The 27,799-nt window shown below is 44.4% G+C and overlaps 1 protein-coding gene across 1 annotated transcript in view; it reads left to right on the top strand.

The window, feature by feature from the left end:
- The window catches only part of LOC124789506 (cholinesterase-like), a 185,407-nt gene extending 158,088 nt beyond the window's left edge, over positions 1-27,319 (top strand). The window contains exons 9-12 of the mRNA XM_047256891.1: positions 2,010-2,139; positions 12,010-12,142; positions 25,194-25,375; positions 26,797-27,319. Of these exons, the coding sequence (XP_047112847.1) occupies positions 2,010-2,139; positions 12,010-12,142; positions 25,194-25,362 (432 nt within the window). The 3' untranslated portion in view covers positions 25,363-25,375; positions 26,797-27,319. The remainder of the gene's footprint in view (positions 1-2,009; positions 2,140-12,009; positions 12,143-25,193; positions 25,376-26,796) is intronic.
- Positions 27,320-27,799: the final 480 nt, after the last annotated feature.

Below are 27,799 nucleotides of genomic sequence, written 5' to 3'. Positions count from 1 at the left end.
GGCACAACTTCTAGTCTAATACGTGCGTGTGTTTTTGTGGGACCATTTTTGATCGATGCCCAACTGTTTTCATAAGTACGAAGTTACGTAACTACACGCTTAGCTGACTTAGTCGCCAGAATCCCTATTCCCTACACTGAAATCGACTTGGAACTCATACACCGGTACAGGAATCCTTTGTAAACAACTTTCCGTTATTTTGCGCTTTTCATTGTCTAATAAAAAGAGTTATATCCAACAACATATGGTTGCCTGTTCGGGTAGGACATCAGTTTTGTTAGCTTTATGGAAATGGTTGTGAATTACCTACAACCCTTCCTAGTTTCGATATTGTCGAAATGCACAGCATCGGGTATCGTTCCCGACCTCACTATTGCGAACTTTTACGAAATGTAGTTTCGTTTCCTAAGTATCATCGTTAAACATAGGCGTCGGATTTGTCACATTTTGTAATACACGACACACGTATCATCCCATGTAGGCTTTCACGGCCGGCGTCTTCATCAGTAAACACTTCCGGGCTAAGTTGCCGTGGTCGGTCTGTAGAACTTCTTCTCCCTGACGTTTCGTTCTCAACTACGGAGAACATCTTCCGAAGTGAGTCGACTCACTTCGGAAGATGTTCTCCGTAGTTGAGAACGAAACGTCAGGGAGAAGAAGTTCTACAGATCGACGACGGCAACTTAGCCCGGAAATGTTTACTGATGACACGACACATGTGTTAGGAATAAAGCACCATTAATAGAGTTCCCAGGACTGCTACACTTACCACTATGAAGAAATTGCTAATTATGGAATACATACCTTTAATTAATACTAAAATGTTTGGTATTAATGTGAGATCACTCATTCTTTTCTACATAGACATATCCGTACGTTAATAAATATTTTCTCACTGCTGGCCTATGTTAACCTTTTCATCTCTCGACGCCCAACGTTGACAACGTCTACAGCAGTGCCTTCTACGTATTAAGGTGTTCATCTCCCACTACTTCATTACTTACAAGACAACGTTAAGTAACCCTGAAGACTGAACTATGATCAGCCTAAGTTTTATTCCTTATAGCAAAGGCTTTCTTACTTATGTTCCTTCTTTCTACGTATTATGATAGCATAGGTTATCGGTAGTCCTTAAGCAACATATATCAGTATATTTCAGTTTCCTACTTCTGATGTCACATCGCACGAAAATGTGATGAAAAATTAGAGCTAAATGAATTTCAACTGAAATACAATATTTGACGATGTCAAATTTACGTCTATGAAACTTCCTTTCTTGTTGTATCACTTCCTCAATGCTGCATAAAATTCTGTAACACTTTTCTGCGTGTCTCCATCTTTGTTTCACTTAACACATAATTCTTTGTTAAGCATTTCAACCATTCCAGTCACGTGTTATAAGTTTTTGTTACCTTCATCCAAACGGACTGTGTCATTGCTGACATTAAAGTTTTTCATTAATGTGTGCCTTTGTATATATACACTAATTTTAGTTTCAGTCTTTCCGTTTCTTATTCGACGTTGCAAGTAAATAATTTTTACAATTAGCCACAATTCTTCTCATAGCCTTCTTTAACATACTGTTATCTATTTTTTTTTTGTTATTTTTATATTTTTCACTTCGTGTTTAAGGACGCTGTAAATACCACGCATGTCTTTGCCATTTATCCCAACTGGGAAGAACTTTGTCGATGTATTAGTATTGTATAAGTCTTCGCTAGACCATCGGATCTCACTTTTACCTGTTAGAAAAACATTTCCGACAAACAATAAGTGCACATTTTAAAATTTGTGTAAAACATATACGAGGCAGAGAAAATTAGGTGGGCGAATATTTACAATAAGTACGTCTGTTACGACATTATGTTCGATCAGTAACGGCTCAGTGATTCCAAGTAGCTTACGTTAGTTCAAATCAGTCTTTTAATTTTTATTCACATTTTGCCCTTCCATCTCCCTTCTGTGAAGCAAAGACAGTTTATTTGTCGTATTTATTTCTATCCTTTCAGTTTTTCGAAGACTTCGCATGGTCTGATCCCAACGACGCTATGATAAAGAAAGTCGCCGAGGTCTCTAACTTGACACTTTATTTCTATATATTCGACTACAGGGGAGACATCGTTCTCACAAATCCATGGGGTGAGTAAAATAATCACTGTGCTACCTGATGATATCGATAATGTCACTGTTATTTCTGTTTTCGCTTGGCAGGCTTTAAAAAACTGAAGATAATTTTCAATAATTGTAAGCGGTTTAACCACCACAAGCTGCCGCTGCTACTGCCACCGCTACAGCAGAGGTCGTCCTGAATTGCACGCTTGCTTCCGCTACACGCGGCCCGTGAAGGAGGTTCGAATAAAAGTGCACGGAAGAGAACGAAACCTTTTTGATGGAATCTTCACAGCACCGCAGCCGGCCAGTATGCTGATGTTTCCACGGTTCACGCTCTTGATCTGTAGTGTGCTACTGTGAAGAAAGAAGAACAGTGTTCGACGACTAATACGCCGCAGGGCTTCAAAAAACAGTATACACTAGGCAATTGCAGATGACGTAAAATGACGTGTAGAACGAAACCAGATCGTCTACTGAAACGTTTGTGTCGATCGGATATCATCGACAGAAACGAGACGCCGCTCAGCACTACGTAAACCTAGTCAGTGTCCCATTATAATCTGGCTGACTGTGATGTAGAGTCAGCACCAAAAGACGCTACGCAACTGCAGATCACAACCAAGCTTCCCGACGTTACGTTGTGACAAATTGATTGTAACCTCTGCCCAGGTTGCCCCTGCTATAATTCGTCTGTCCGTCAGGACCAGTCAAACAATCCTATGGTCCCCTCATAGTGTAGTCCTTTCGCAGGGAACCGTGCAATGTCTTCTTGACACGGTGTCGTCCTTAGATCTCGCTCCCAGTCGTTTTTCAGTCACTGTACTGCAGCCAACAATCTCCGCGAGCTGTCGTTATGATGCTCCTACATTCTTTTGGAGAATGACTCGACGTTAGGACAAAGACAGTATTGCTCCTGTGACAGACCCCAGGAGTCAGGAAGAGAGAGACCAGCACCCTACCCAACACCAGCCCTGGGCATCGGACGCTGTGCTGTCATACTCTCACAAATCCTGAATGACGCGCAGCACGACGTAAGATGAGATGATGGAGAACTCGTGCACCTTAAAGCCCAGCGTCATGAGGCTGATCGCGGACTGTGTTCCCCTCTAATTGGAGGTCGCCGATGAATAGGTGACACTCTGAACGCCGGGACGCAGGTCGAGGGCGGCACGCCTGATGGACGGCGTGTTGTACTTTTGGGCGTCTACTATGCAGGCCTGGACGTCTTTGATCACAACGATGTGAGGCTTTCGGAGTCCTTCCGGTGTTCGAAGACGGGGCTCCACCGAGACGTCGAAGCCCCTTTGCACGAGTCCTCGCGCGACGTACTTCACAACAGAGTCGTGACATTACACGACAATGTCCGCAATCCTGGATGACGTGGTCGACGGTATCGTCGGCTCTGCCGTCCGCACGGCATCGGTTGTCAGCCGCGAGCCGGCGTCTACACCGCGCCTTGGAGGGCAAGGCGTTGATGCAGGCGCGGATGGCGTTGATGAAGCTGCGCCCGGAGAGGAGACACGGCTATAGGCGACCCACTGGTGCTACCCCGGATGGCGGCGCACTCGGAGAGGGTCGCACCATCGAAGGCGACGTGTAGACGGGCCGCCCACAATTCCTCGAACTGCTGTGAGGTCGTGAGGAGATGGTCTTCCCACATCAAGTGCCGCTCGATTGCCGCGACGTCAAACTGCACCTCGCGCAGGCCTGCATCGTCTGCAGCTGGCCCCATCCTCTGCAGCGTCAGGAGTCTGACCCGCCGTGGGGCTAGGCTCATCCAGTGGGGTGATGGAATGCCAAGGCCCCCGGGGGCTACATGAGAGTGGAAGTAGTCCAAGGGTGTGTCCTCTGGGAGGCGAAACCGTCTCCTGACGTCTGCACGCCTCGCAGTGTCCGCGGCGTTGAAGGCACTTATCCAGGTGCGACTGAGGGCCAGCCAATGATACAGGTCCGGCAGCAACACGTGGACGAGGGCAAGGAGGCGCTGTTGCGGCTTCAGGCGTGCCCGGGTGACGATGGCGGCGATGGTGGAACAAGCACCAACCGTAAGAGGAGAACTGCAGCCCCAGGTACCGGAGGGTCTCACCCATGCGTAGGGCCGGCATGGTGGCGCTGCCAGCTGTGAAGGTGACGGAATCATCTACCTTCACCTTCTTCTCGTGGCCAGAGGCCACTAAGGCAGGGACGAAACACTTCCACAAGTTGATATGCAGCCCCAAATGGGCGAGGGGTGCCATGGCTCCGCCTATGAGGAATTGCAGGCCCCTCTTCGTCGATGCAGACAGCTGGACATCATCAGTGAGGACCGCATCATTGACTCTGCGACCTAAAATCCGGAATCCTGTGTGGGAAGGCAGGGTGTTAAGCATTATGTCATGGCCTTGTTGAAAGGGAGGGTAGAGAGAGGGTTCCCTTGACGGACGCCCCTTGACGGATGCCCTTTGACTGCTGCACGGCCACGCTCACGCCGCCGCCATCCGTTATCACCCTCTTGCTGCCTCTGTAGCTTTCAACATAGTCGGCAAATTCGCTCGGGAGCCCATGCGATTTCTGAACGGTGCGTAGGGTAGCATGGTCTAGCAAGTCGAACACCTTAGATACGTCGAGAGACACAACAAAGAAAGAATGGCAGGAGCGGACTGCGTCGATGAGAGCCTAGTCCAAGATGAACGTGTTTTCCAGCGTTCCACCCCGAGGGATGAAGGTCCACTGATGTATATCTACAGCACACAGACGCGTCAGGCGTGAGGTTAGACCATTATGGAAGTACTCAGCATACAGCAATGGGATAAAAGTCAGTGGTGCAACCGTTTTGGGGAGTAAGGTGTTCCAGGCAAGGAGGAGGGGGCGAGGGAGTGCTCGTGCAAGAAGGATGAGATTCATTATCTTAACCACCATATTGCTTGGCGGGAGGCGCAGCTCGGCAGGAGTTAGGCCGTCCAGGCTTGGCGCAGAGTTCCTGGGCAGCAGGGAAGCGGCGACCTCTTCTGCTGTGACCGGCCTCCACAGGCACTTGAAGTCAACCGGCTGCGAGTGCAGCAAGAGGTGGTCACCAATGGCGCCAGCGGTTAACAGTGGCTGCTGTTGAAAGAGGCCGGCCCAGAAATCGTGCACAACAGGTATGTCAGGTGGTGGTTGCAGCAGGCTGCCATGCAGGAGACCCCACACGCCACATGTGCAGGACCGCTGGAGGGCCTCCTGGGTACGTGCGAACTCCCACCGGCGCCACTTCCTCCAACGCTGAGGCGGCTGCTGCTATTTAGGTGGGGGGCGTGGCGTGAACCTGTGAATCTCCCCTCCATGGAGCCGACAGAGGTGAGGGCATCTGGGAGCATGCCCAAGACGGTGGCGGGCTGTATCCCCAGCCCCAAACCGATGATGTGGTGGTCCAGGCCAAGAAGCGCTGTGCAGTTGCAGGAAGCTCCGTGAGGTCTTCCCCGCTGACATCTGGCGGCGGCATCCCTGGCGGTGTCGTGCTGTCCTTTCCCTGGTCGTCGGCGGCGACCTCGCTGGCCCTAGACTGGACGCCTGTCCCTCCTCGTCTCTCTCCTGCAGGATGGCCAGAAACTGCACGCGCTGGTGGTGTACAGGCTTCCATCTCAGTCCTTTGATGGCGTCAACCCTGTCGGGAAAGGTGCAAGGGAGCTCCTTGTTGGTGAAGAAGGACTGGCAGTCCCTCCCATAGAAGAACTCGGCCTGGGCGAGCGAGAGGCCCTCCTTCTTGGTCCGCATCACGGGTTTATCGTCCATCTTGATGGCCACGTTGGCAGCCACCTAGTGTTGTCGGCGGTGGTGGACCCCCAAGCCGGACTTGGTGGTGAAGCTATGGGCGTATTCAGGGCATTTGTGTGCTGTGTCTCATACAGGACCCTCAGCAGGATCTATTGGCTGCATAGGCGCTGGGGTAGCTGGTTTGGCACCTCCAGCAAGAGGACCTATTCCTCTGATATCTGACTGACAGTCCCCAACTAGAAAGGGTATAACACGAGGGAGGGCTGGTAATCGCCCCCACCCCCCCCCCCCTCCAGTGTGGTCTCCGCAGGTGAGGAGAGGCTAAGAGGGATAGGCCACTGTGTTGCGCATCACTCACCTTGTAACTACAACCCAAGGAAGGAGCCTCATAACAGTGGCCCATCTGCTGAAAGACTAAGCTTTGGAAAGCAAAGTCCGGCTGAAGACGAGTCACATCAGAAAGATGGCTCCCTGCCGTTAACGCTCTATCACTGGCCCTCAGAGGGCAGTATATGATTATTATTACGTTGAAACTTCCTGGCAGATTAAAACTGTGTGCCGGACCGAGACTCGAACTCGGGACCTATGCCTTTCGCTGGCAAGTGCTCTACCAACTGAGATACCCAAGCGCGACTCACGCCCCGTCCTCACAGCTTTACTTCTGCCAATACCTCGCCTCCTACCTTCCAAACTTTACAGAAGCTCTCCTGCGAACCTTGCAGAACTAGCACTCCTGAAAGAAAGGATGTTGCGGAGACATGGCTTAGCCACAGCCTTGGAGATGTTTCCAGAATGAGATGTTCACTCTGCAGCGGAGGGTGCGCTAATATGAAACTTCCTGGCAGACTAAAACTGTGCCCCGGACCGAGACAATGGATTGAAGGATGACCTATGCCGTATCACATCTATAATCTAGGTTTAAATTAAATTTCACAAAAGAGAAAACTCTCAAAATGGTCTACAGTGACCCTCAATTATTTTTTATTACTTATCTAACTTGTCGTAAATTACAGTGGCTGATGTGGCTTCTCAATAATTATATAACAGAAAAATCATCGGGTTTCAGATTTTAACTTACGCAGCAAATGTGAATACCATGAGCTTCAATTGACGATCGATACTAGTATCACGTAAAAAGGGGATGTAACAGATGAGACTTCTGCAGTTCTGAGTGAAGCCTTATGAGCTCAAAAATGCATCATCGCGTGCGTTCATTACCTTGTCAGTGTTCGTCAGGGGGCGGCGGCCAGCACAGCTCCGCTCACCTCGCCGTCTCAGATGCATCTCTTTCCTAACTTCTCCTTACTACACTTTACCGATGTTGGTTTAAAAAAAAACTATCTGGCTGTGTTTTCATCCGCCTACAAAAATTCTGTCTATCCCATGAGAAACGTTATACTTTTCGTGGTGGGGCAATGTTTTTAACGTTTTCTACGTAACAGAGACGCGAAAAAGTCTCACGCTAAAACTTGCTGCTGGTGTGGCCCTTTTAGTGTTATCGTAAGATCTATACTGTTCTTCTGGAGGGCTCTATCTTTTAACATGGGCTGGGGGGTGGTCCTGGCAGTTACTTTTCGTGTTGGGGCAATGTTTTTAACGTTTGCAACGTAACAGAGACGCGAAAAGTCTCACGCTGAAACTTGCGGCTGGTGTGGCCCTTTTTGTGTTATCGTAAGATTTATACTGTTCTTCTGGAGGGCTCTAGCTTTCAACATGGGCTGGGGGGTGGTCCTAGCGGTTAGCTGGAAACGTGGGTGTCCGTCCCTTATTGTAGGGCCTTCTAGCTTAACACGGTTCTGCTCTCGGCTTCTGTTCTCGTTTCTCCCCTCTTAACTGCGTCTGTCTCATGGTGGGAAGGTATGACATGCATTTTGGCATTCTTGTGTTAGTCTGTAGTATTCGATTTGCTCACTCGTTACTCGTATTACTTTGGTTAACTTAATGTCACGATTTATTCGGAGCTATGTGACATACTACTGGATTTGCTGATCATGTCAGGGTTTTCATGGAAGGTGTTGGATTTGCCTGACACCTTACATATTGATTTCTCCAGTACTCGCCTTGCAGTCCCGTCCTGTCACACGCAATTTTTAATCGTGATAATGTCTGTCTGCTCAGCGTCTGTAACATTATTGGCTATTGTTGCCTCGCATCTTAGACTTCATCCGAGTGATAAGCACATATTTAGTCTGGTGCATTATTTCATAACAGTTGTCTGTTCTACAAGAAAAAAAAAATGTTACAGCAAAAAGGACTGTTAGATGGCGAGATAAGGGAATTGTTGCAGCAGTCGTCTGGTTCTGAAAACCCACCTAGTGAATTTGAATTTTTCAGTGATGATCATAGTGACCTAGAAGTCGCTAAAAACTCAGAACAACACGAAGATGATGATGTCAGGAATTAGTGCAAATTCTGTTGAGTACGAGTAGTAATTTTCTAATAATAGGAATCAAATATGGACTACTGATGCTCTGGGTGCTATTTCTGGTTGGCAGTGCGAAAATGATGTACTGAAAGAAGACCAGTGACCTACAAGGTATTCGATTAGGATCTGTGATAATGAAGAGTCTTTTTTGTGTTGTTTTTTCATGTACCCCTAATGGAGAAAGTGTGTTTGTGGACTCACAAGGAAAGTTGAATCGTTTACAAAGCCTAGGTGGATATAGATTAGGATGGAGTGGAAAAGTTGTTTTATATTCTGATCCCGACTGTTTACCAGTCAAGAAATGACGATGTCACTCACCTTTGAAGTGTGGAGAACAGCGACCACTGCTCAATGCTCAATGTCTCGCAATCGCTTCCATGCTATTCTGAGGGTGTTGCGCTTTGACCGTGGAATATCCTGATGTTAACATATGTCAAATGACAAACTGGAACAAATCAGAGAAGTTTCTGAGATGAGGGAAACTGAGGGATACTTAGATTCCAGGATGGTGCATGACGGTGGATGAACAGTTGGTCACATTTCGATGTCGCATTCATTTCGACCATACATGCCATCAAAACCTAGTACATCAGTACTAAAGGTATGGACAATCTGTGACAGTGCAACAAGGTACTGCTGGAAGATGAAAGTATATTTGGGGAAGGAGAAACGCACGAGAGCCGTCTGATTTGGAATGAATGTTGTGAAAACCCTGGTGATTGAACTTGAGAAGTCTGGAGATAACATCATCTGTCACATTTTTCTTTTTTTTTTTTTACATTTCTCGATTCAGCTTATTACTTGTCAAAAAGATCTTCATGTCCTGGCGAAGAGTTCGTTTAACAGTCTTCTGAAAACTGGTGACGGTTCTGTTCTGGAGAAAATAACACTGGTATTCGGTTGTGAAGAAGCAGATAAAATCCTGTGCGAGAATTGAAGCCTTCTTTTTAACGAGACATCTGATTGTTGTTCGAAACAGTTCAGGCAACTGTACAGTATACGTGCTAACGACGGAACTACAGAAGAAGTGAAAATATATGTGAAAGCTTTTCCAGGAATCAGAAAATTGGTTCTTGGGTGGTCACCAGAAGCTGCAGTGCTAGGCTTTGAAATGCCTATATTTAAAGCTATGAAGACATTGTTTCCCGAAAAATCTCTTCCTGGTTACAATTTTCGCTTCAGACACCTTCTATCCACCAGTGCCGATGAATCGCGGATGCCCATAAGGGAAGAAAAGCCCAGTGTCTGGCGACACGGTCTCTGGCGGACCACTTGCATTTACTGGTGAACCAAAAACTGCCCAAGGTATCGAAGTTTTTTCACAACAATTATTTCTTGGCACATCCTATTGTGCAACACCCTTAAAAGCTTCTGAGACCTTTCCTGGTCACTCTGCATAAGGTTTTAAAATACTTTTAATTTCTGACTTTCTTACATAAACGTTTCAAAATTTAGAATTTATAAATAATTCAAGACGTGTAATCACTTTCTCCAGTAATCTGGTATAAAGAGAAAAGGAAAAAGTAAGAAAAGCTGTCAAAAATAAAAAATATAAGTGCGTCTACTACGCGCACAACCACTCCTAAGCCTAGATTAAATGTGAAGAGAATAGTGTTGCTGTAAAACAGTCGGCAGAGCCTCCCCAATGTTGCGGGTTCCTTTTGCGATCGGAAAGCCGACGGATAAAATATTTATAGCCGAAACATTACGTTGACGTCACGGGTCACGCCCACAGTCGGAAAGCCAGCGACACTGAGATTTGACTAACTTGACTGAATTAATGGAAATTAGAGTGCACATTTATAGCAATGAAGTGTCTAATAAATTTACATTGGCAGAATACGAGGCTGCAGCTACAGTTAAGACTGAAATGGGAATCAGAACAACATGGAGTAGACTAAAGTCATCACTGAATCGGTTCAGAACCATGGGTCCGCGCAGGTTAAGTCCTAACCATTAAGTCTTGAGGTGAAGACCCAACATGAAGTCTCTCAAAAGAATCGTAATGAATGCTCAATCCTCATTGGGTGTCTCCACAGAAAAATTCCACCGAAAAGGACTCACCAGCCATGATGTAGATGTTCTCCACCTTGTGCTTTCGAGTGCTGAAACTTTGTCGTTACGATCATATTATTCACTGACGGCTGGGAAATTCTCCTCTCCTTGATTACTTGCTCCTGCATGCCCACATTCTGCTAAAGACAGTGAAAGTCCCTAAAATATTTCATTTGCGAACAGTAAATTCATCTAACAAGTGCTCTCACGGTTTTCAATAACAGCTTGACGGCTCCCAGCTTATCCAAAATGGGATCCCCCCCCTGGCGAGTCTTCTGAGGACTTCAGGCTGGTTGTTCACTTGTGAAGAGGTTAGCTAATCCGTTATCTTTCTCAAGGAGGAGTTTTTCTAGGTTAAAAAACCGGATGGTGATGATTCCCCTGTATCAGTAATAAAGCTTTCACTGTGCTTTCTCTCCAGTGAGCAATGGTTCTCTTCTTCTGACCTCTGCATTGCCCATCACTCGTATTTCGAGGAAGAACTCACGGAGAGCACCAAGAAGCTCTAAGTGATTACTTTTATGTGTAAAGCTTGTGCATCCGAGCACTCACTATCGGTTATACTCTGTCATTAAATACAGTATATTAGCACATGACATAAATTTAGGATCGCTTTATAGTTACATGCCATATCTCCCTTTTCAAAAGGTGGCAAAACATTTTTTATTGTTGTCTTTGATAAGGACCGTTACATTATTTGTAATATGGGTTAAAGGAATTGTGGTAAACCAATTACATAGCTTTGTGCTTCAGACAATCTCTTTATACAACGTATTAAATTAAATTTTCAAAATAAAGCTGTGGCCTAGGTTTTACTTCCGCTACGAAAGCAGAAATCATTTTTTAAATACGTTTCACTCTCAGCGACGAAAGGGTGAGAGATCTGTTTAAGATCCAACCCAAGGTATAGATGGTTTTTCTTCAGTCAGTGTGGCAATGGTGATCCTAATTAAGAATATTTGGTTCTGATTACCAGTTCTGGATTTACCTTACAACAAGTGTAACCTGCAACAAATCTAGGTCGAATTAAATGTACAGGAGTGTCATTAATTCTAAGAAATTTGGTAAAAATGTTAAATCCTAGTGTATGTTTGTGTCATGTTATGTTATGTTAACTGGGAACCTGGAAACGACGGAGAGCTCCGTCCCCGCCGCAACGTAAGTGGTCCGGAACCCCCCGACGACTACCGCAGTCCACTTCACCCCTCCGCCGCCCCACACCGATACCCAGGGTTATTGTGCGGTTCGGCCCCCGGTGGACCCCCCAGGAAACGTCTCACACCAGACGAGTGTAACCCCTATGTTTGCGTGGTAGGGTAATGGTGGTGTACGCATACGTGGAGAACTTGTTTGCGCAGCAATCGCCGACATACTGTAGCTGAGGCGGAATAAGGGGAACCAGCCCGCATTCGCCGAGGCAGATGGAAAACCGCCTAAGAACCATCCACAAACTGGCCGGCTCACCGGACCTTGACACAAAGCCGCCGGGCGGATTCGTTCTGGGAACTGGCGCTCCTTCCTGCCTTCAAGGCCGTGCGTTAGACCGCACGGCCAGCCGGGCGGGCTTTGTGTCATTCTTTGACTGCAAGAAAGTCGACGGCTTGCTTGCCATATTCAGTATACTGGTTTCAATGTTAACATAACCAAATCTTTTCCATCTGTCATTTCTTTCTTTCTCCTTTCAGGAGTTTCACATGGAGGAGAGTTGCCTATGTTGTTCTTGAGAAAAGATACAGAGTATAACTTGGATCCAGAATCAGAAGAAGACAAAGTGCGCAGAAACATGCTGCGTCTTTGGACGAACTTCGCAAAATATGGGTAGGTATTTCCGCTGACTGAAACTGCGAATATCGAAAATTTAAAACATCGAAATTAGAGTGCACATTTACAGCAATGCAGTATCTGATAAATTTACATTTTCTGAATACAAGGCTGCAGCTGAAGTTGAAATTAATAGCTTCAACAATCTGTACCGGGAAGGCTACGATTTAAAGTCGTGGGCTACTCCCACCGCAGACGCATTACTGCCTGCTCTCAATTATTACTAGCGCAGTAGTACACAACGGAATGTAAGTTGGTAGTAGCAGGAACGGGTGGAGTGCGTATACTGGGGAATATGAATTACCTAAAGCTGCTAATGAAAGATGGATACACAGTGTTTCAAAATCACACCGGCAAACTTAGATGGTCTGTAAAAGGTGTCTTGAGGAACAGAAGGAAGATAGTACTTGAACAGTTACGACAAACCAGCTGTTGTATTTGAATCTAACGTCGTTTATTCTTTTTAAAATATGCAACCAGTTTCGACACCACATGGTGTCATCCTCAGGCCCTGAACATAACTTTCTATCCAAAACCGTTTTCATGTGAATGAACAGAATTGTATGCAGCGGGCCAGTATTAACTGCATTCCATACCTTCTGTGGCAGTAACAAGCCCAGCATGGTCAGACGACAGCTCAAACTGGTAGCATGTTTTAAAAAGAATAAACGACATTATATTCAAATAAAGCCGCTGGTTTTTCCACCGTTATTCAAGTACAACCTGACCGGCTACAGTCCCACTTGATGGATTAAGAGAAAAGGAGGATAGGAATCTGTGTCCGGAAACGTCATCCAACGACGCAACGCCGGCCGGAGTGGCCGTGCAGTTCTAGGCGCTACGGTCGCGGGTTCGAATCCTGCCTCGGGCATGGATGTGTGTGGTATCCCTAGGTAAAGTACGTTTAAGTTCTAGGGGACTGATAACCTCGGAAGTTAAGTTCCATAGTGCTCAGAGCCATTTGAACCAACGACGCAACACAGCTTCGTAGTTACAGGGCACTGGCTCCTGTATAGTATGGAGGGGAGGGGGGGATAAAAGTATGCATTTCTGTTTTACAAAACGTTTTTAAAAACTTGCAGGAATGTTACATCAACTACATCTACATCTAAGTCTATATCTACATGGATACTCTGCAAATTTGCCTGGCAGATGGTTAATCAAACCCTCTTGACAATAATGCTCTGTTATTCCAATCTTGGACAGGGCACGGAAAAAACGAACACTTTTATATTTCCGTGAGAGTTCTGATTTCCCTTATTTTATTATGATAGTCGTTTCTCTTTACGTAACTCAGCGCAAATACAGTTTTTTTTCCATTCGGAGGAGAAGATTGCTGATTGACATTTCGTAAGAAGATTCCGCCGCAACAAAAACACCTTTGTTCCAATAATGTCCACCTCAAATCCTTTATTACATCAGTGATACTCTTTGCAGTATTTTTCGATACTACAAAAGGTGTTGCCCTTCTTTGAACTTTCTCGATGCACTCTGTTAAACGTATCTGATAAGGATACCACACCGCGCAGCAGTACTCCAAAAGAGGACAAACGTAGTTTACGCAGTCTCTTTAGTACATCTATTGCTGTTTCTAAGTGTTCTGCCAATAAAACACAGTCTTTGGTTCGCCTTCCCCACAACATTTTCTGTGCGGTCTTTCCAGTATCAGTTGTTCCTAATTGTAATTCCCAGATATTTATTTGAATTTCCGGCCTTCAGATTTTAGTTATCATGTAACCGAAGTTAAACGGATTCCTTTTAGCACTCATGTGGAAGACCTCACACTTCTCATTCTTTATGCTCAACTGCCAATTTTCGCACCAAACAGATACCTTTTCTAAATCGTTTTGCAGTTTGTTTTGATGTCCTAAGTTTACTACGCGATAATCTACAGCAACATCTGCGAACAGCGTAAGATTGTCGCTTAAACCGTTTATATAGATGAAGAACGGCAGCATGCAACACCTAGTTTGACATCTTGGTAACAGTGAGTAACAGTTTCAGTGCTATCCAATTATTATTAGAAGACTAATAAACGTTTTCGTGAAAAATAATTTTGAGTAAATGGGCATGGGGAAAATGTACGCAGAGCGTAATTTTACACCCAGCTGAAGGGATTACGAATAAATATGTGAAATAAAAAATTAGCAACTGTTTATTTTTCGGCGAATTCAGAAAGTAAATAGCATAATAATGTGAGAGTAAAGCCAAAAATCTTTTATCGAGGGAAATGCAGTAATGCACTATTACTTATTCTTCCTCCAATGGAAATATTTCCGTGATATGTAAGACGTCTTTTTAAGGAAGTCTCTGAAAACGGGATAGCTCTGGATGGTTGCCGTATCGCGCTCACGTTTTCAATAAAGCCAGGAGCTTCATGGTAGAAGGGCTCTGCCAATAGCTGTCGCGTTCATGTTCTCGGTCGGTTCCTGAAAAGAAAATACCACTATGTAAGACGTGCTTATTTTCGGGGTGTGTTTGAGTGTTAGGTATGTTTGAAAAAACCATTACCCAACGAAAGAAAAACTACAAAATAGAAAAATTAAGTTCTCTAAAGTGAACAATGAGGTATCTAACGAAAAACTTCGCAAATAGTTTCTTGATGGCATAAAAGTATGCCCTGCGAACTTCTACCGCAACAGACCTGCATACTTTTACCCCATTTTACTATTTTCATTGTCGACGATCTACAGATAACACACAACTAAAGTCATGGACAATGGAAGCTTACAGCCGCCAGATCCGGTAATGAGTTTATCTAATTTTTATATACATCTAGGTTCACCTAACTCTTAGTCGAATTATTCAAATCCTACATCGAAACTTACGAAAGTGACTTGCAGCGTTTTCTCCATGTGTAAGCGCCCGACTCCCATGAGTTTCCAGTAAAAAATTAAGGACATGATGGCGCATGCGCTGCTTGATGGAATAATGGTGAACTTCTGCTTTAGCCCCTTCAGTCCCGAAGATAAAGAAAGAATGGAGAAATATTTCAGTTGGTTTTTTTGGTGCAGTTGATCTCAAAGTATTACGAAAAAACAAATTTTGAAATTTTATTTTATATAATGTTTGAATAACTGAATGTACACATATGTGTACATTGGGTCTTGACATAGAAAAAATGCCGATCTCATAGCACTCTCATAATTTTATTTACAATGAAAAATGTACACCCTACTTCTCGTTTTTAAGTAAACATTACATTTTATGAACACATTACTTCTCATGTTTATGGAATTTAGCAAAACAATTGTTTTTAATACGCACAAATAAACTTTGCACCTTTTACACACTATGCGAGAACGTGACTTTCACACTGGTAACCGACACTATCTTCAAGAAGGTGGTCAATCCTGTCATATTTGCTTTCTCTAATTGGCTGTTACAATTAGACTTCGTTCTGTGGGCTGATGCTGCTCATCTTTATCAGAACTGCTGACGTATTCCTGTGTCACACTCGGAGAAGTTTCTTTCGATAGTTCCAGTGACTCTACAATTTTTGAAGCCTTTACCAAGTCGTGGGCCAAGTGAATTCTGAAATTAGTGAGAGACATCCACTTTTCTTTTGGTATCCCTTCTTTTTGACAACACCTTTTGTACACAATCTATGAATTAATTATGGCTAAATCAGTGAAGTGGTTGCATACTCTGACAGTCCACGTTTTTGTCCTGATGTTTGACCTGTAGTATGCCATGTATCTATCAAAAAGATCAATGCCACCCATATTGCGATTATGACTTTTGATGATAGCTGGTTGAGTCTAACCGTTGTTTTTTCTGTATTACAACGTCGTTTTCAGGTACCCTCTGGTTCGCTCCCTATGCACGTAAAACAAAATTATGGATTTATTGTCCTTCCATTTAAGGGCGAAAACTTCTTGGCCCTCTCTTACATATTCAGCCCATTGTCCCCGCTAAAGCTCCTGATCTCTCTTGAACTTAGGAGCTACTTCTTTTATTCTATTGACCATCACAGTTCCTGTCTGAAATATATTATCTAGTAAAAGATGAACAGATTTTGTACTGGTGGGAAATCTATCGCTGTAAATTACATGATTTTAATCATTGGGTACAGTTCTAGCCGGTAGTTTGAGTATACCCGCTCGCCGGCCAAGTTCTTTTTGATAGCTTGCAGGAATTGTTCCTTTGCCAGTCTATATAGAAAAATCAAGGAGAAGTCCATTTGATCACACCAAAATAAAATTTTTGAGGCCTAGTGGATAAGGTCTGGAAGGTTCATAAGTCCGCATAATACACCTCCCCGTGAATGGAACCATCTGTTCATACACAGACTGGTGTTGAGACCTGGGTAAACTAATACGTTTAATTCTAAAAGCATCACTTACTGGTCTAACCCTCCAGAGTTTGTCATTTGGGTCATGACCTTCCAAATTATTTACGAAATGCAGCTTATTCCGTAATTTGTAGTAGTTATCTCTTGTCGCGGTTGATAATACAAGGGGGATATCAAGTTGCATATTCTGGGGCAATTTCAATGTACTCATCAGTATCTCAATGCCGACAAGGTACAAAATTTCATTAGTATTTGTATCAAGAATTTTTAACTTCTTTCGGCAATAATATACATTAGTTTATCTTGCAACAGTTTTCTAGAAATTTTTAGCGAAGTACTCCAAGAAAAACTGTGAAAGATTTCTCATTTCACCATCTGTCTGATGTCCAAAGTTGTCGTCAGAAGGTTGTCGATTACACATTCTGCAAACAAATAGTACCACTGAGCCGGCCTTTGTGGCCAAGCTGTTCTAGGCGCTTCAGACTGAAACAGCGCGACCGCCACGGTCGCAGGTTCGAATCCTGTCTCGGGCACGGATGTGTGTGATGTCCTTAGGTTAGTTAGGTTTAAGTAGTTCTATGTTCTAGGGGACTGATGACCTCAGATGTTAAGTCCCATAGAGCTGAGAGCCATTTGAACCATTTTTGAGTGCCACTGAAAAATACTGACCTAAATCGTGTCAGATGACACACAGAACTACACCAATATGCTGCCTACTTAGATAGCCTCACCTTAGTAGACGACAGTGTGTGCGTCATTGTCAGACACAGGTGTCTCAGGAGTAAGATCCACATTGCATTCTTCAGTTTCAAGCACACCAATTCTTTCAGGTGGAGTTTGAAGTTCATGAACAGAATCCTCATCTTCGTCTGACAAGGAACTCAAGTCACTCGTCTCAACTAGTTTTATAATTTCATCGTCTGTCAGAACTGAGAAGCGAAAATTAAATGAAGTGAAGGTAACTGTTGAAGTAACTGAATAAAGAAATGAAACTGAACCTAATAACAAAAATAAAAATCTTAGGAGATTTTAGCAAAGCTAAAACCCAAAACCTACGTCACAAAGACAGCACGCTACCTATTACACCAACAACGACTTTGCTCCTCGTCCACAGTATAAGTAGCTAAATTTTCAGGTTTTAATTCAAATTACATTTTAAATTACGATTTCTCAAGGGGATCAGTCATATTTTTATTTATTTATTGTGATTTCATTCCCCTGCCCCATATGGGCAGGGGAGGGCTGTCAGCAGCACAATCCGCCGCTCTTCAGCCGAGTGACACGGCAACGAAAACAAGAATAAAATGATACATACATAAGGAGATAAAAAAGAGGAACATAAAACAGAGTAAGGGGAGAAAATGGAGGTAAAAATACACTGACATGTAGACGTTCATGGGGGACGGTTAAAAAAGTCACCAGAAAGTTAAAAAACACAGTTGGCCAGTCTTAAAACACAGAGAAGACACTGAATGTGCATGCACAGGTTAAAAGTTGGCCACAGTATTAAAAACACTCCGAAACAACACACTTAAAATCCACTTGGAGCACACGACGAAGAATAAAACTACCAGGTGGGGGGGGGGGATCAGTCTTAGCGTTAGTACCATTATATTCTGTGAGCTAAGACCTGATGTACATGAGTGTGTACTTCAAATTCAACAGTCGATGTTTGTAAAACTACGAAACAATCGTTTTAATTGCATGCACATATCACTTCCTTGATGTCTTGTTTGGAGTAAAAAACAAGATAAAAACGATAATAGAATTAAAAAACGAATATTAAAACTGAATTTACTTTTCTCGCCATCCTTCAGATCTGAAGTTTCAAAATTCGAGAAAACACGCTGAAACTGACTTCCACGCCACCTAGTGGCAAAAACGGAAACCGCATGACGTGCACAGTCGCACATATCAGGTCTCAATTCGGGGAAACACTTGGCAGGATGACACTACAAATCCCTGATGTGCATGTATGTGTACGTCGGGACTGAAAACTTGATGTGTACTCATGCCATACGTACTTTTACCGCCACGTATCTTAAACGTAAGTACAAATAGGGTGATTCCGTGATGAGGTTACGGAGAAGGATAAACGTATCAGTTTGAGGTATGGGACCCTGGTTCGGGAACGAAGGAATGGAAAGTTATAAACGAAAATCTGTTTAATACCCCTGCCAGAGGAATGCGTGTACCGACACTGTTTCTGCTAAGAATTTATGGTAGATAACCGTCAGAGGTGGTAATACGGACGAAAACAAGAACAAATGTATAGTAAACATGGGCTCTACAACGCATATCTGAGGAGTTGTAAGCACTTAATCATCTTCGCTGTAGTGAAAAGCATCTCCCCTACTGAGCAAATGCTCATAGCTCTTAAAGAATGGAACGTAAGTTCACCTTCTTAGATTTTCTAACCTTGTTTTGGTCCATACTGTCACTTCTCGAAGTTTCTTACCCTACAATCTTGGCAACAACGGTACCAGTACATGTATTACGCTGCGAGTTGCCACAAAGATTGTGGCTTGTAATTTTCGACTCGGTCGTGTCCAGACCAGGGCCCATTACGTCAAATTGATCCTTCTCCATAGTCTCTGAAATACGTAGCATCATCTAGGAATCACCCTATATATGCATACACGGACATAAGTACTTTGACGTGGGGTGTCGGATGACGTTTCCGAACACACTCTCCTGACCTCGTTTTGTTCCTTAAAACACTCTATATACCTTTCAAGTTACACGGTGAAATTTTTAAACACCCTACGTAACATTATCGACTTTACAAGGTCGATAAACGCTACGGATATGCTTGTCACAGTGAGATGGATACCAGCGCACTGACTTAAATGGCAGATCTACTGTCTCACATCTTTCTCGATGGTGTTCTTTCTTCTAATGTAATGCAGCTAGCTGTTTGCCGAGATGTATTTCTTATCAGTTATATTGAGAAAAATGTGTTTATAAACGCCAGCTACTTGTTGTACTTCGCTAATTTGCGACCTTACGATTTAGTAACACAGTGTGTTTCAATAACTCAGGAAAGTCCTTTTCACTCCATGGAAAACAGGAATATATCGGTACAGCTAAAACTGAATTCTTCTGGTTGAAAACTGATGAAATGAAGAAACAGTCTTACAATATAACGTAAACTCTAATGGTGGGATTCAGAGAAGATTTTACAAACATTTAGGTTTGTTAACATGAGACTATCCACTGTAAAAAGACGAGTGTTACTTTTTCACTGGCGCTTGGCTTGAGAGCCGATTGGAATTAGAAATTCCATCTTGGTGTGGTGGTGAACCGACGCCATATTGCTACTGCTTAAAAACAGTCGTAAATGTAAAATATTCCTTATTAACTAGAGTACAACGCGTATGGCCCGAATAGCGCGTCATCATGTTATATTGAAAGGTCAGAAATTTTCTTCCAAAAAGCATCCGTGCGGAGGTATGATACCGAATGAAATAACCTCTCGCAGACCAAGACCGACATAATAGCGTCTTCATGAAGCTGCCTATCGACAAGTTTTATTTAGTAGCTTGCCTCCGTGACGAATGCTTCTTGGCGGAAAATTTCTGATTTTTTAACATAACCTGAAGATGCCCTATACAAACGTACAAGTTTTTCCTTAGTTAATAACGTCTATTATGCAACCTATGGCTATTTTTTAAATATTACTAATAGAAATTGCCACTGTCGATGAATTCAGTTCAGTCTGAACCAGCATCAACGACGTGGTGACAGCTATAACGCACGGTGTACGCGAGAGTACGCTAGAGTAGTTATGGTCGTAGGTGGTCCTGTAATGATTTGTGGGTGATTCTCGTACCATCACTAGAGTCAACGTATTGAAGGTAATGTTAAGGTGAACGACAACGTTTATTATAGCATTAGTAGTGACCCGGTGTGGCCCTGTGTTCTAGATCTTGATGATGCGTATGCTGTGGACACTCCCGCGTTCGAAGATGCCGTTAGTGTGTTCACAGAGCTGCTTGCACACGATTCTGGTTTGAAGAATAGTTAAGATTTTAGCCGCAATGGCCGTCCAAATTACACAGGTTCAGTCCCATCCTAATGGTCTGCGACTATTTCGAACAGTAGACGAAACGTAGCAGTTAGGTTATTCAACGGAATCTCATCTTTAGTGAGTGGTTTCAGCTGGATATAGCATACTAGAGAACTCTTAATTCCTCTCGTGATTTCCCGTATCCACTTCGGCCCCAATACCTCCCTCACCCCTGCTCCATCCATCCCCTCCTCTCGTAAACTTCAACCCATGTGCCACTCGCCGACCCTCACCGCCGTGATCACTCGGCTTAGCCAAGTGATCAAGGAGGAGGGGGTGTTGGCAGAGCTTAACGCCCATCCCAACCTTGAAATCCGTGTGGCTCGCCGCATCCATAATTCTACCACCCCTACCTTCTTCATGTATTCTCAGAGGCCAGCTGGAACGGCCCAGCGGTTCTAGGCGCTACAGTCTGGAACCGCGTGACCGCTACGGTCGCAGGTTCGAATCCTGCCGCGGGCATGGATGTGTGTGATGTCCTTAGGTTAGTTAGGTTTAAGTAGTTCTAAGTTCTAGGGGACTGATGACCTCAGATGTTAAGTCTCATAGTGATCCGAGACATTCGAACCATTTTTTTAATTCTCAGAGTCCGCTCCCTCCATCGACCTCTCTTCAAAGAGGGCGCCCTGTTTTTCAACCGCCGTTACAAATTCGACCCTTCCCGTTTCCCTCCCGAGTCCGTTTGCTGCCAGAGGTGCCTCCAGTACAATGTGTACCTACCATCTGAGTGTCGCGAGGCCCCTGTCTGCCCTCACTGCAAACAGGCACATTTTCTCTGGCAGTGTCCTAACCTTGAACCCCCTCCCCCCTCCACCTGCAACATCTGTAGCCTTCCTCGCCCCACTGACTTCCAAAAAAGGTAAGGCCCGGGCCTCCTTCCATCTCTCCCGAACTCACTGTGCCTGCCTGTCCCATTCCTCCTGGTAACTACTTTCACCCCCTCCCCACAGCTGAGGATATCATCAGATTCATCACCATTGTCCTTCAAAATATCCACCACTTTCAGCGTTGCCATACCCTCCAACGGATCTCTCTCGCTGCCTGTTCCATCTTTCACCTCAACACCTTCACCACCTACTCCCATAAGCTCACCCACTTTACTTTATCCCGCCTTGACATCCTCGTTTAAATCCCACCATGGCGCGACAGCACCATATCTTGTTCAACAACATCCGCTCCCTTCCCATTAACAAGAACCTCCTTCTGCATACCCTCATGACCCAGTGTGTGGATGCCATCCTCCTGAATGAAACCCTCGTCCAGCCCAACATCCTGTATACATGTTGCCTTACCTCCTCCACCGCTCTCATAATGCCCTCCCGATAGCACGTGGCAAGGTAGTCATTAGACACCACCGCCAGACCCCGGTTCGTCTCCAACCCCTCCTTCCTGACCCCACAGAACACCTGACCCTCAGTCTCTTCTTCCCTGGCCTTACCTTTACCTGCACCACCATCTATGTCTGCCCCTATTCCTTTCGACCTCCTTTCCCATATCGAGCGTAGCTTCTCCTGCTACGTGATTGCCGCCAACCTGAACATCCACAGTTGTTCCACTACCCAGCTATGGCGGTGGCATCAATTCCTCTCCACCCTCCAAGGTGACCTCTTTCCCATTCCCCATCACACCCACCCTGAATCCAATACCACTCCCTATGTCATCCTGGACTCCCCTAACTTCCTTGGCCTCATGATGGTGGCGTCCTCGACCCTATTGGCAGCGATCATCTCAATGTCCTGCTCACAGTATCAGACAGTCATCACCCCTGTCCTGACCCTCACTTCGTCCCTCCCCGGAAATATGTCCATGACTATTCCTGTGCCGACTGGAATGCGTACCGCGCTACCCTCACTACTCAGATCAAAAGCCACCCCCTCATCTACCACCACCCTGATGACATTACACATGCCACCTCCTTTCTCCACCAGACCTTGTCTGAGGCATCCCTATTGTCGCCATCCACCCACACCATCCCATTTTATCCCCACAGGCCATACTCCTCCTCTGTGAATCCCACCACCTCTACCATGGCTTCCTTCACACGCGTGACCTGGACACACTACGACGCCACCGGCAGCTCCAATGACATGTCCGAAACTTGCTTGTGGCCAACAAATACTGGGACTGGCAACAGACATGCACCCGTCTTATGCAACACCTCTATGTACTGGTCAGCCTTCCACCGCCTTACTGGATCCTTCATGATGACCACCCCTTTCCTGATAACTTTAATAAGGCCAACCACTTTGCTTCTTCCCTCTCTGATGTCTTTACCATCCCTGACGATCCCCAGTTCGATTACTCCTTCTTCCATGATGTCCGTGATTGAGCTGACACCTCTGCCCCTCCACTCACTCCTGGCTTACAGTACTTGGACAACGTTACACACACCGAACTCAATGCCCCGATCACTACTCATGATCACATCTAGACTCCACACCAAATGCAACACCACTCCCGGTCATGACAGTGTTACCTATCATCATCTCTGTGAAGCTCCCACCTCCTTCCTGTCCACCCGGGACCGACGTTATAATGTGGTCTTGTCCACCGACTTCTACCACAACTTGTGGAAAACCTCCCAGATCCTGATGTTCCTCAAACCTGACAAACCTCCATCCACTGTCTCTTCCTACCATCCCATCAGTCTTACCTCAGTCTTCAGCACGGTCCTGGAATCCATTGTCACCTGACACATCCAGCAGCATCTCCTCCAGCACCGCCTCCTTCCCACTTTCAGCCGTCCTTCTCTGCCGATGACCTTCTCCTCCACCTCTCTCTCACCTCCTAACCAAACAACTCAACTCCTGTTGCTCCGCCATCTTCCTCTCCCTTGACCTTGAATCATGTATGGGATTCCGGTCTCCTCTTGAAACTCCAAACCTTTGCCCTTCCTGTTAACTATGGCCATCTGATTTCCTCCATTCTTTCCCACCATCCTTCCTATGTCACCATCCATAACACAGATTCCTACACCTTCTACCCCTCTGCTGGTGTGCTCCAAGGTTCTATCCTCTCCCCTTTTCTGTACCTGTTGTATACAGCGGACATGCCACCACCTTCACCTCCCATTCACCTCTTCCAGTACGCTGATGACGCTGCCTTCCTTGCCCTCGTCCCCACCCTGCAACGCTCACAGCATCTTCTCCAATCCCATGTTGACTGGTTCACCACTTGGTGTAACCAGTGGCTGCTCAAGGTCAATCCTTCCAAAACCCAGACAGTCATTAAAGGCAAAACCGCCCCTACCTTCAACCTCCTTGATTTTTATATCACCATCTATGGCCATCCCATTCACCTCACCCCAACCCTCAAGTACCTTGGTGTGACCCTTGGCCATCGCCTTTCCTGGAACCCCCATCTTCTGACGATCCAAGCTAAGGCACATTTGCGACTCCGCCTCCTCAAACTCCTTTCTGGCCGCAAATGGGGTCGACCCCTCCACCATCCTACACACTTACAAATCCCTCATTCGCCCTGTTCTCTGCTATGCCCATCCCGCCTGGATCCCCGCTCCTCCCACCTACTATAAGTCCCTCCAATTCCTTGAACGACTTGTGCTCTACCTTGCCTACCGCATTTGTCTCCCATTCCCCATGTGGATCCTATATGACTTGATTATGTTCTCGCACCTTCTCCTTTTCGTTGAACAGATACAGATCATTTACATCTCCCACAAGCTCAATCCTCCACACCTACCTGTCTCTCCCATCCTCGCCCAACCCTGCCCACTGCCATGTCTATATTCTTGCATCCCACCTGCTCTCCGTCTTCACACCATCCATACCAAGGTGGCTTCTGCCAACCCCCTCACCGATGATGTCCTTGTCCGGTCCATTTACCCCTTGTACCAGCTCTGACTCTCTCCTCCCTTTTTTCCTGGAGGGCTCCCACTCTCCCTCCTCACCTTCCTTCCCCCCTCCTCTCTCCCACGTCTCTCGCTTCCACCCTTCTCCCCAGGCTTCCATCCCCCCACTCTCCCCCCCTCTCTCCCTTCTTTCTCCCACTGGCTCCACCCCACCTTCCCGCACTCCTACCTCTCCCTTTGACCTGGAGGCAGCCCCCCCCCCCCCCCCTTTCGTCAGTGTGAGTGCTTCGCCGATGATCGTCGCCAGTGTTTTCCGTGCGCCAGTGTCTCTCTGTTTGTGTACAGTGTCTTCATCAGTGTTTTCTCCTACATTCGTGTCTCCACCTGGACGTCTTCATCTGTTTTCAAGTGGTGACACCCTTCATCACAGTGTCTTCCATCGAACGACGTCTGACCCCTTGTGCAGTGTTCATCTTGTGTTTATCATGTTTTTTTTCTGTTTTCTATGCCTTCCATGTATTTATGTTGTGTCTTTTGGCCGAAGAGTGGCGTATGTAGGCCGCTACGGGCCCGCCTTAGCTGAGGCATGAAATTACAATAAAGATAAAAAAAATTAATTCCTCTCGGTATTGCGGAACTGAAGCCATTCTCAATTATAGAGTTGATGTTACTTCGAACAGCCGCCAGTTCTCCTCAAGGTTACTGATATTTTTTCTGGAATGCTTATATAACTGAATATCAGTGAATTAACCATGCTCTATTTTGAACTTCCTTCATCACGTAATAAATAAGTAACTTTTAGTCTTGCTGTTCACGTTTTCTTATGAGGATCTCTAGAAGACGTAAAGGATAATGCATGTACTGTGTGTCTCAACAGCAATCCTACTCCTGAGGCGGATCCCGTGGTGTGGCAGCCGTACGACCTAGCCAGCCACAGGTACCTGCTGATGCAGGCCAACTTCTCGATCGCACACGACCCATATGGCGAGCGCATGGCATTCTGGAGAGAGAACGTGCCACTCATGCCATTTCCTGACACAATATGATATGCCACAAGAGGTAAGTACTAACATGAATATCTTGCTTCAAAAACTCTTCTAACGGTATGGAAAAACCCTTTATACAATTTCGAAACACTAATAGAGGACGATCCTCCCTGCAAGAATTATTTCAAAATCTTGATAAGACCGGGAAAGCAAAGGAACAAGAGAACTGTAATTCACGGCTTATTATTATTTACACCTACGGTGTCGTCATCGTTATGTTCTTCTATACATATTAGACATCACCTGTTTGGCCTACTTACTGAGACTAGTCTGTCTTTTAACCTCGTTTGGGGTTTCCCCATGTTGCTTCTTTGTATTGCATAATATAAATGTAGTATTTTTTGTGCGTCTGTCTTCCGTCCTACCGAAGTGCTTCTCATATTCGCTTCAGCCTTCTTCTAATTTTTCATTTCATGTTATTAATCGTAACTCTGCTCTTATTTCTGAACTTCTTGTACGAAAATGTGCGTCCTACGGCACATCTCAGGAATTTAATTTGTGCACTTTGGCTTCTTAGTGCATCATCTTATTTATTTTTTAACCAGCTTTTGTTCCCATACGTTATTGCTGCCATTCATTAACCTCAGTTTCTCGATATTAATTTCCAAACTCAATTCCGTCATCGTGTGACTTATTGCACGCGAAGCACTTATTATTTGTTACTTGTTCTACTACTTCCCATGTATTACAATGCATGACAAAATTTACTTTTTTACGTAAACTGCAATTGTCTTTGTTTCTTACCAGGTAACTTCTGGTTGCATGAAGCGAACTCTCTTTACTGTTGACATGCTTCTCTTCCCAGATTATTCCCAGTGTCAGTAATAGTTACCAATTAGTTATCAAATAGTATAGTAAGACTATAGAATTGATTTTTTGGGCAAAGTAAAGGGATTAGCTGCACCTTTATCCCCGATGCTCTCTAAAGCTATTTTGAATACTCTTCCCTACAACAGATACAAGCGACTATTCATATATGCACTTTATGACTTCCCTTAAACTGTCAGAGATACCTCTGTTGTCTAGATCTCGATCAAACGGTTTAATGAAATCTAAGGAGAATATATTTCCTTACTCTGGTCTGTATGTTTTTCTACAGTTTGATTCAAGATTGTTATGTTAGCACTTTCGTCCACTGAATCTTGCTTCCTCTTCTGTTAAGTTGACTACAGCAGTTTTGCTCATTCTTTTGTAATGATTTTTTAGTATACCTTGCTGTTTTATTCAGTAACCTTATTCTTCGATAATTTTCTCAGTTAGTTCTATATCCTTTCTTGAATATAAGGAATGTCCCACGTGCTTCAGCTGCTATTGAATGCAATTTTCCCTCCAACATATGTTTATATATGCTGTAAAGTATTTTAGGGGTAGGCTAACATTTCATTACTTACCTCTTAATATATATGTATGTATTATTTATGTTTCCTGTTACAGACATTCACTGATTGCAGAGGAGAGGAAAAACAGCACATTACAGATTAATAATGACTAAAAGGAAAGGAATTCACTAAGAATTTGAACCAAACATCTTTAATGCATAATTACTGAGGCACTTCGAAATATCTCCCTTAATGTGGGGTTTAGACGTTGTTGAATATAATACTGATACTTCACAAATGTTACAGATATTCACCAGTTGCAGAGAAGAGGAGAAACAACACCTTGTTACTGAATACTGAATGCCAGTAAAGGATTTAATCAAAAAATCGACACAAAGTCATTAAAGTATAAGTAGCAAGTCACTGCGAAATGTCAGTTTCATCTTCCCTGAACGTAATCCTGATACTTAAATGTGACAAATGTTAAGAAATTTCGGAAAACGGCTCAAGTGCAACTTGTGGTACTGTCCATTATAGCTCACTTAGTTTTCAGTTTTCTCTTCTCAGTAAGATGGAATTATTAATTTCATGTACGTTTATTTTATTTACTTAAGGATGAATGTATTATTTTTGTATTTATTGTAAAAAAATTAATAATTTCCTCTCAGTGACTTGAGAAAATAAAAGTGAAAAGGAATTATTAATAAAATACTTTACAGCATTTCACAATCTCTATACATATTTACTGATACACGATGCAGCTAACAACTGTGTATTTGTGTTTAAGCGTTACTATTGCGAAGTATACTGCAGTAGCTTCAGAGTAGTAACAATTTGGGTGTTGCCTGACTAATAGCCAGCCGATCATCTCTATTCTTGTAAGGAATGGATCGAACCTCAGCAGTGTGTAGATGCAGGTCATTACACTAAAGCTATTAAAATTAGGTTTCATTAAGTAGATCCCACGTATTACAAAATGACGCTGACAAAATGTATTAATAAATTTCATTTCAAAACTTGAAAACTTAATTGTGGTGTCAGATTGAGAGAAGTGAATTAAGAAAGTTTTCTGGGTTCTTTTCGACTAAAGTGTTGATAGATAAAAAAATGAATACTTG

The sequence above is a fragment of the Schistocerca piceifrons genome, chromosome 3 (genome assembly GCF_021461385.2).
Source record: "Schistocerca piceifrons isolate TAMUIC-IGC-003096 chromosome 3, iqSchPice1.1, whole genome shotgun sequence".
Lineage (NCBI taxonomy): Eukaryota > Metazoa > Arthropoda > Insecta > Orthoptera > Acrididae > Schistocerca > Schistocerca piceifrons.
This window is presented reverse-complemented; position numbering and strand designations above follow the sequence as displayed.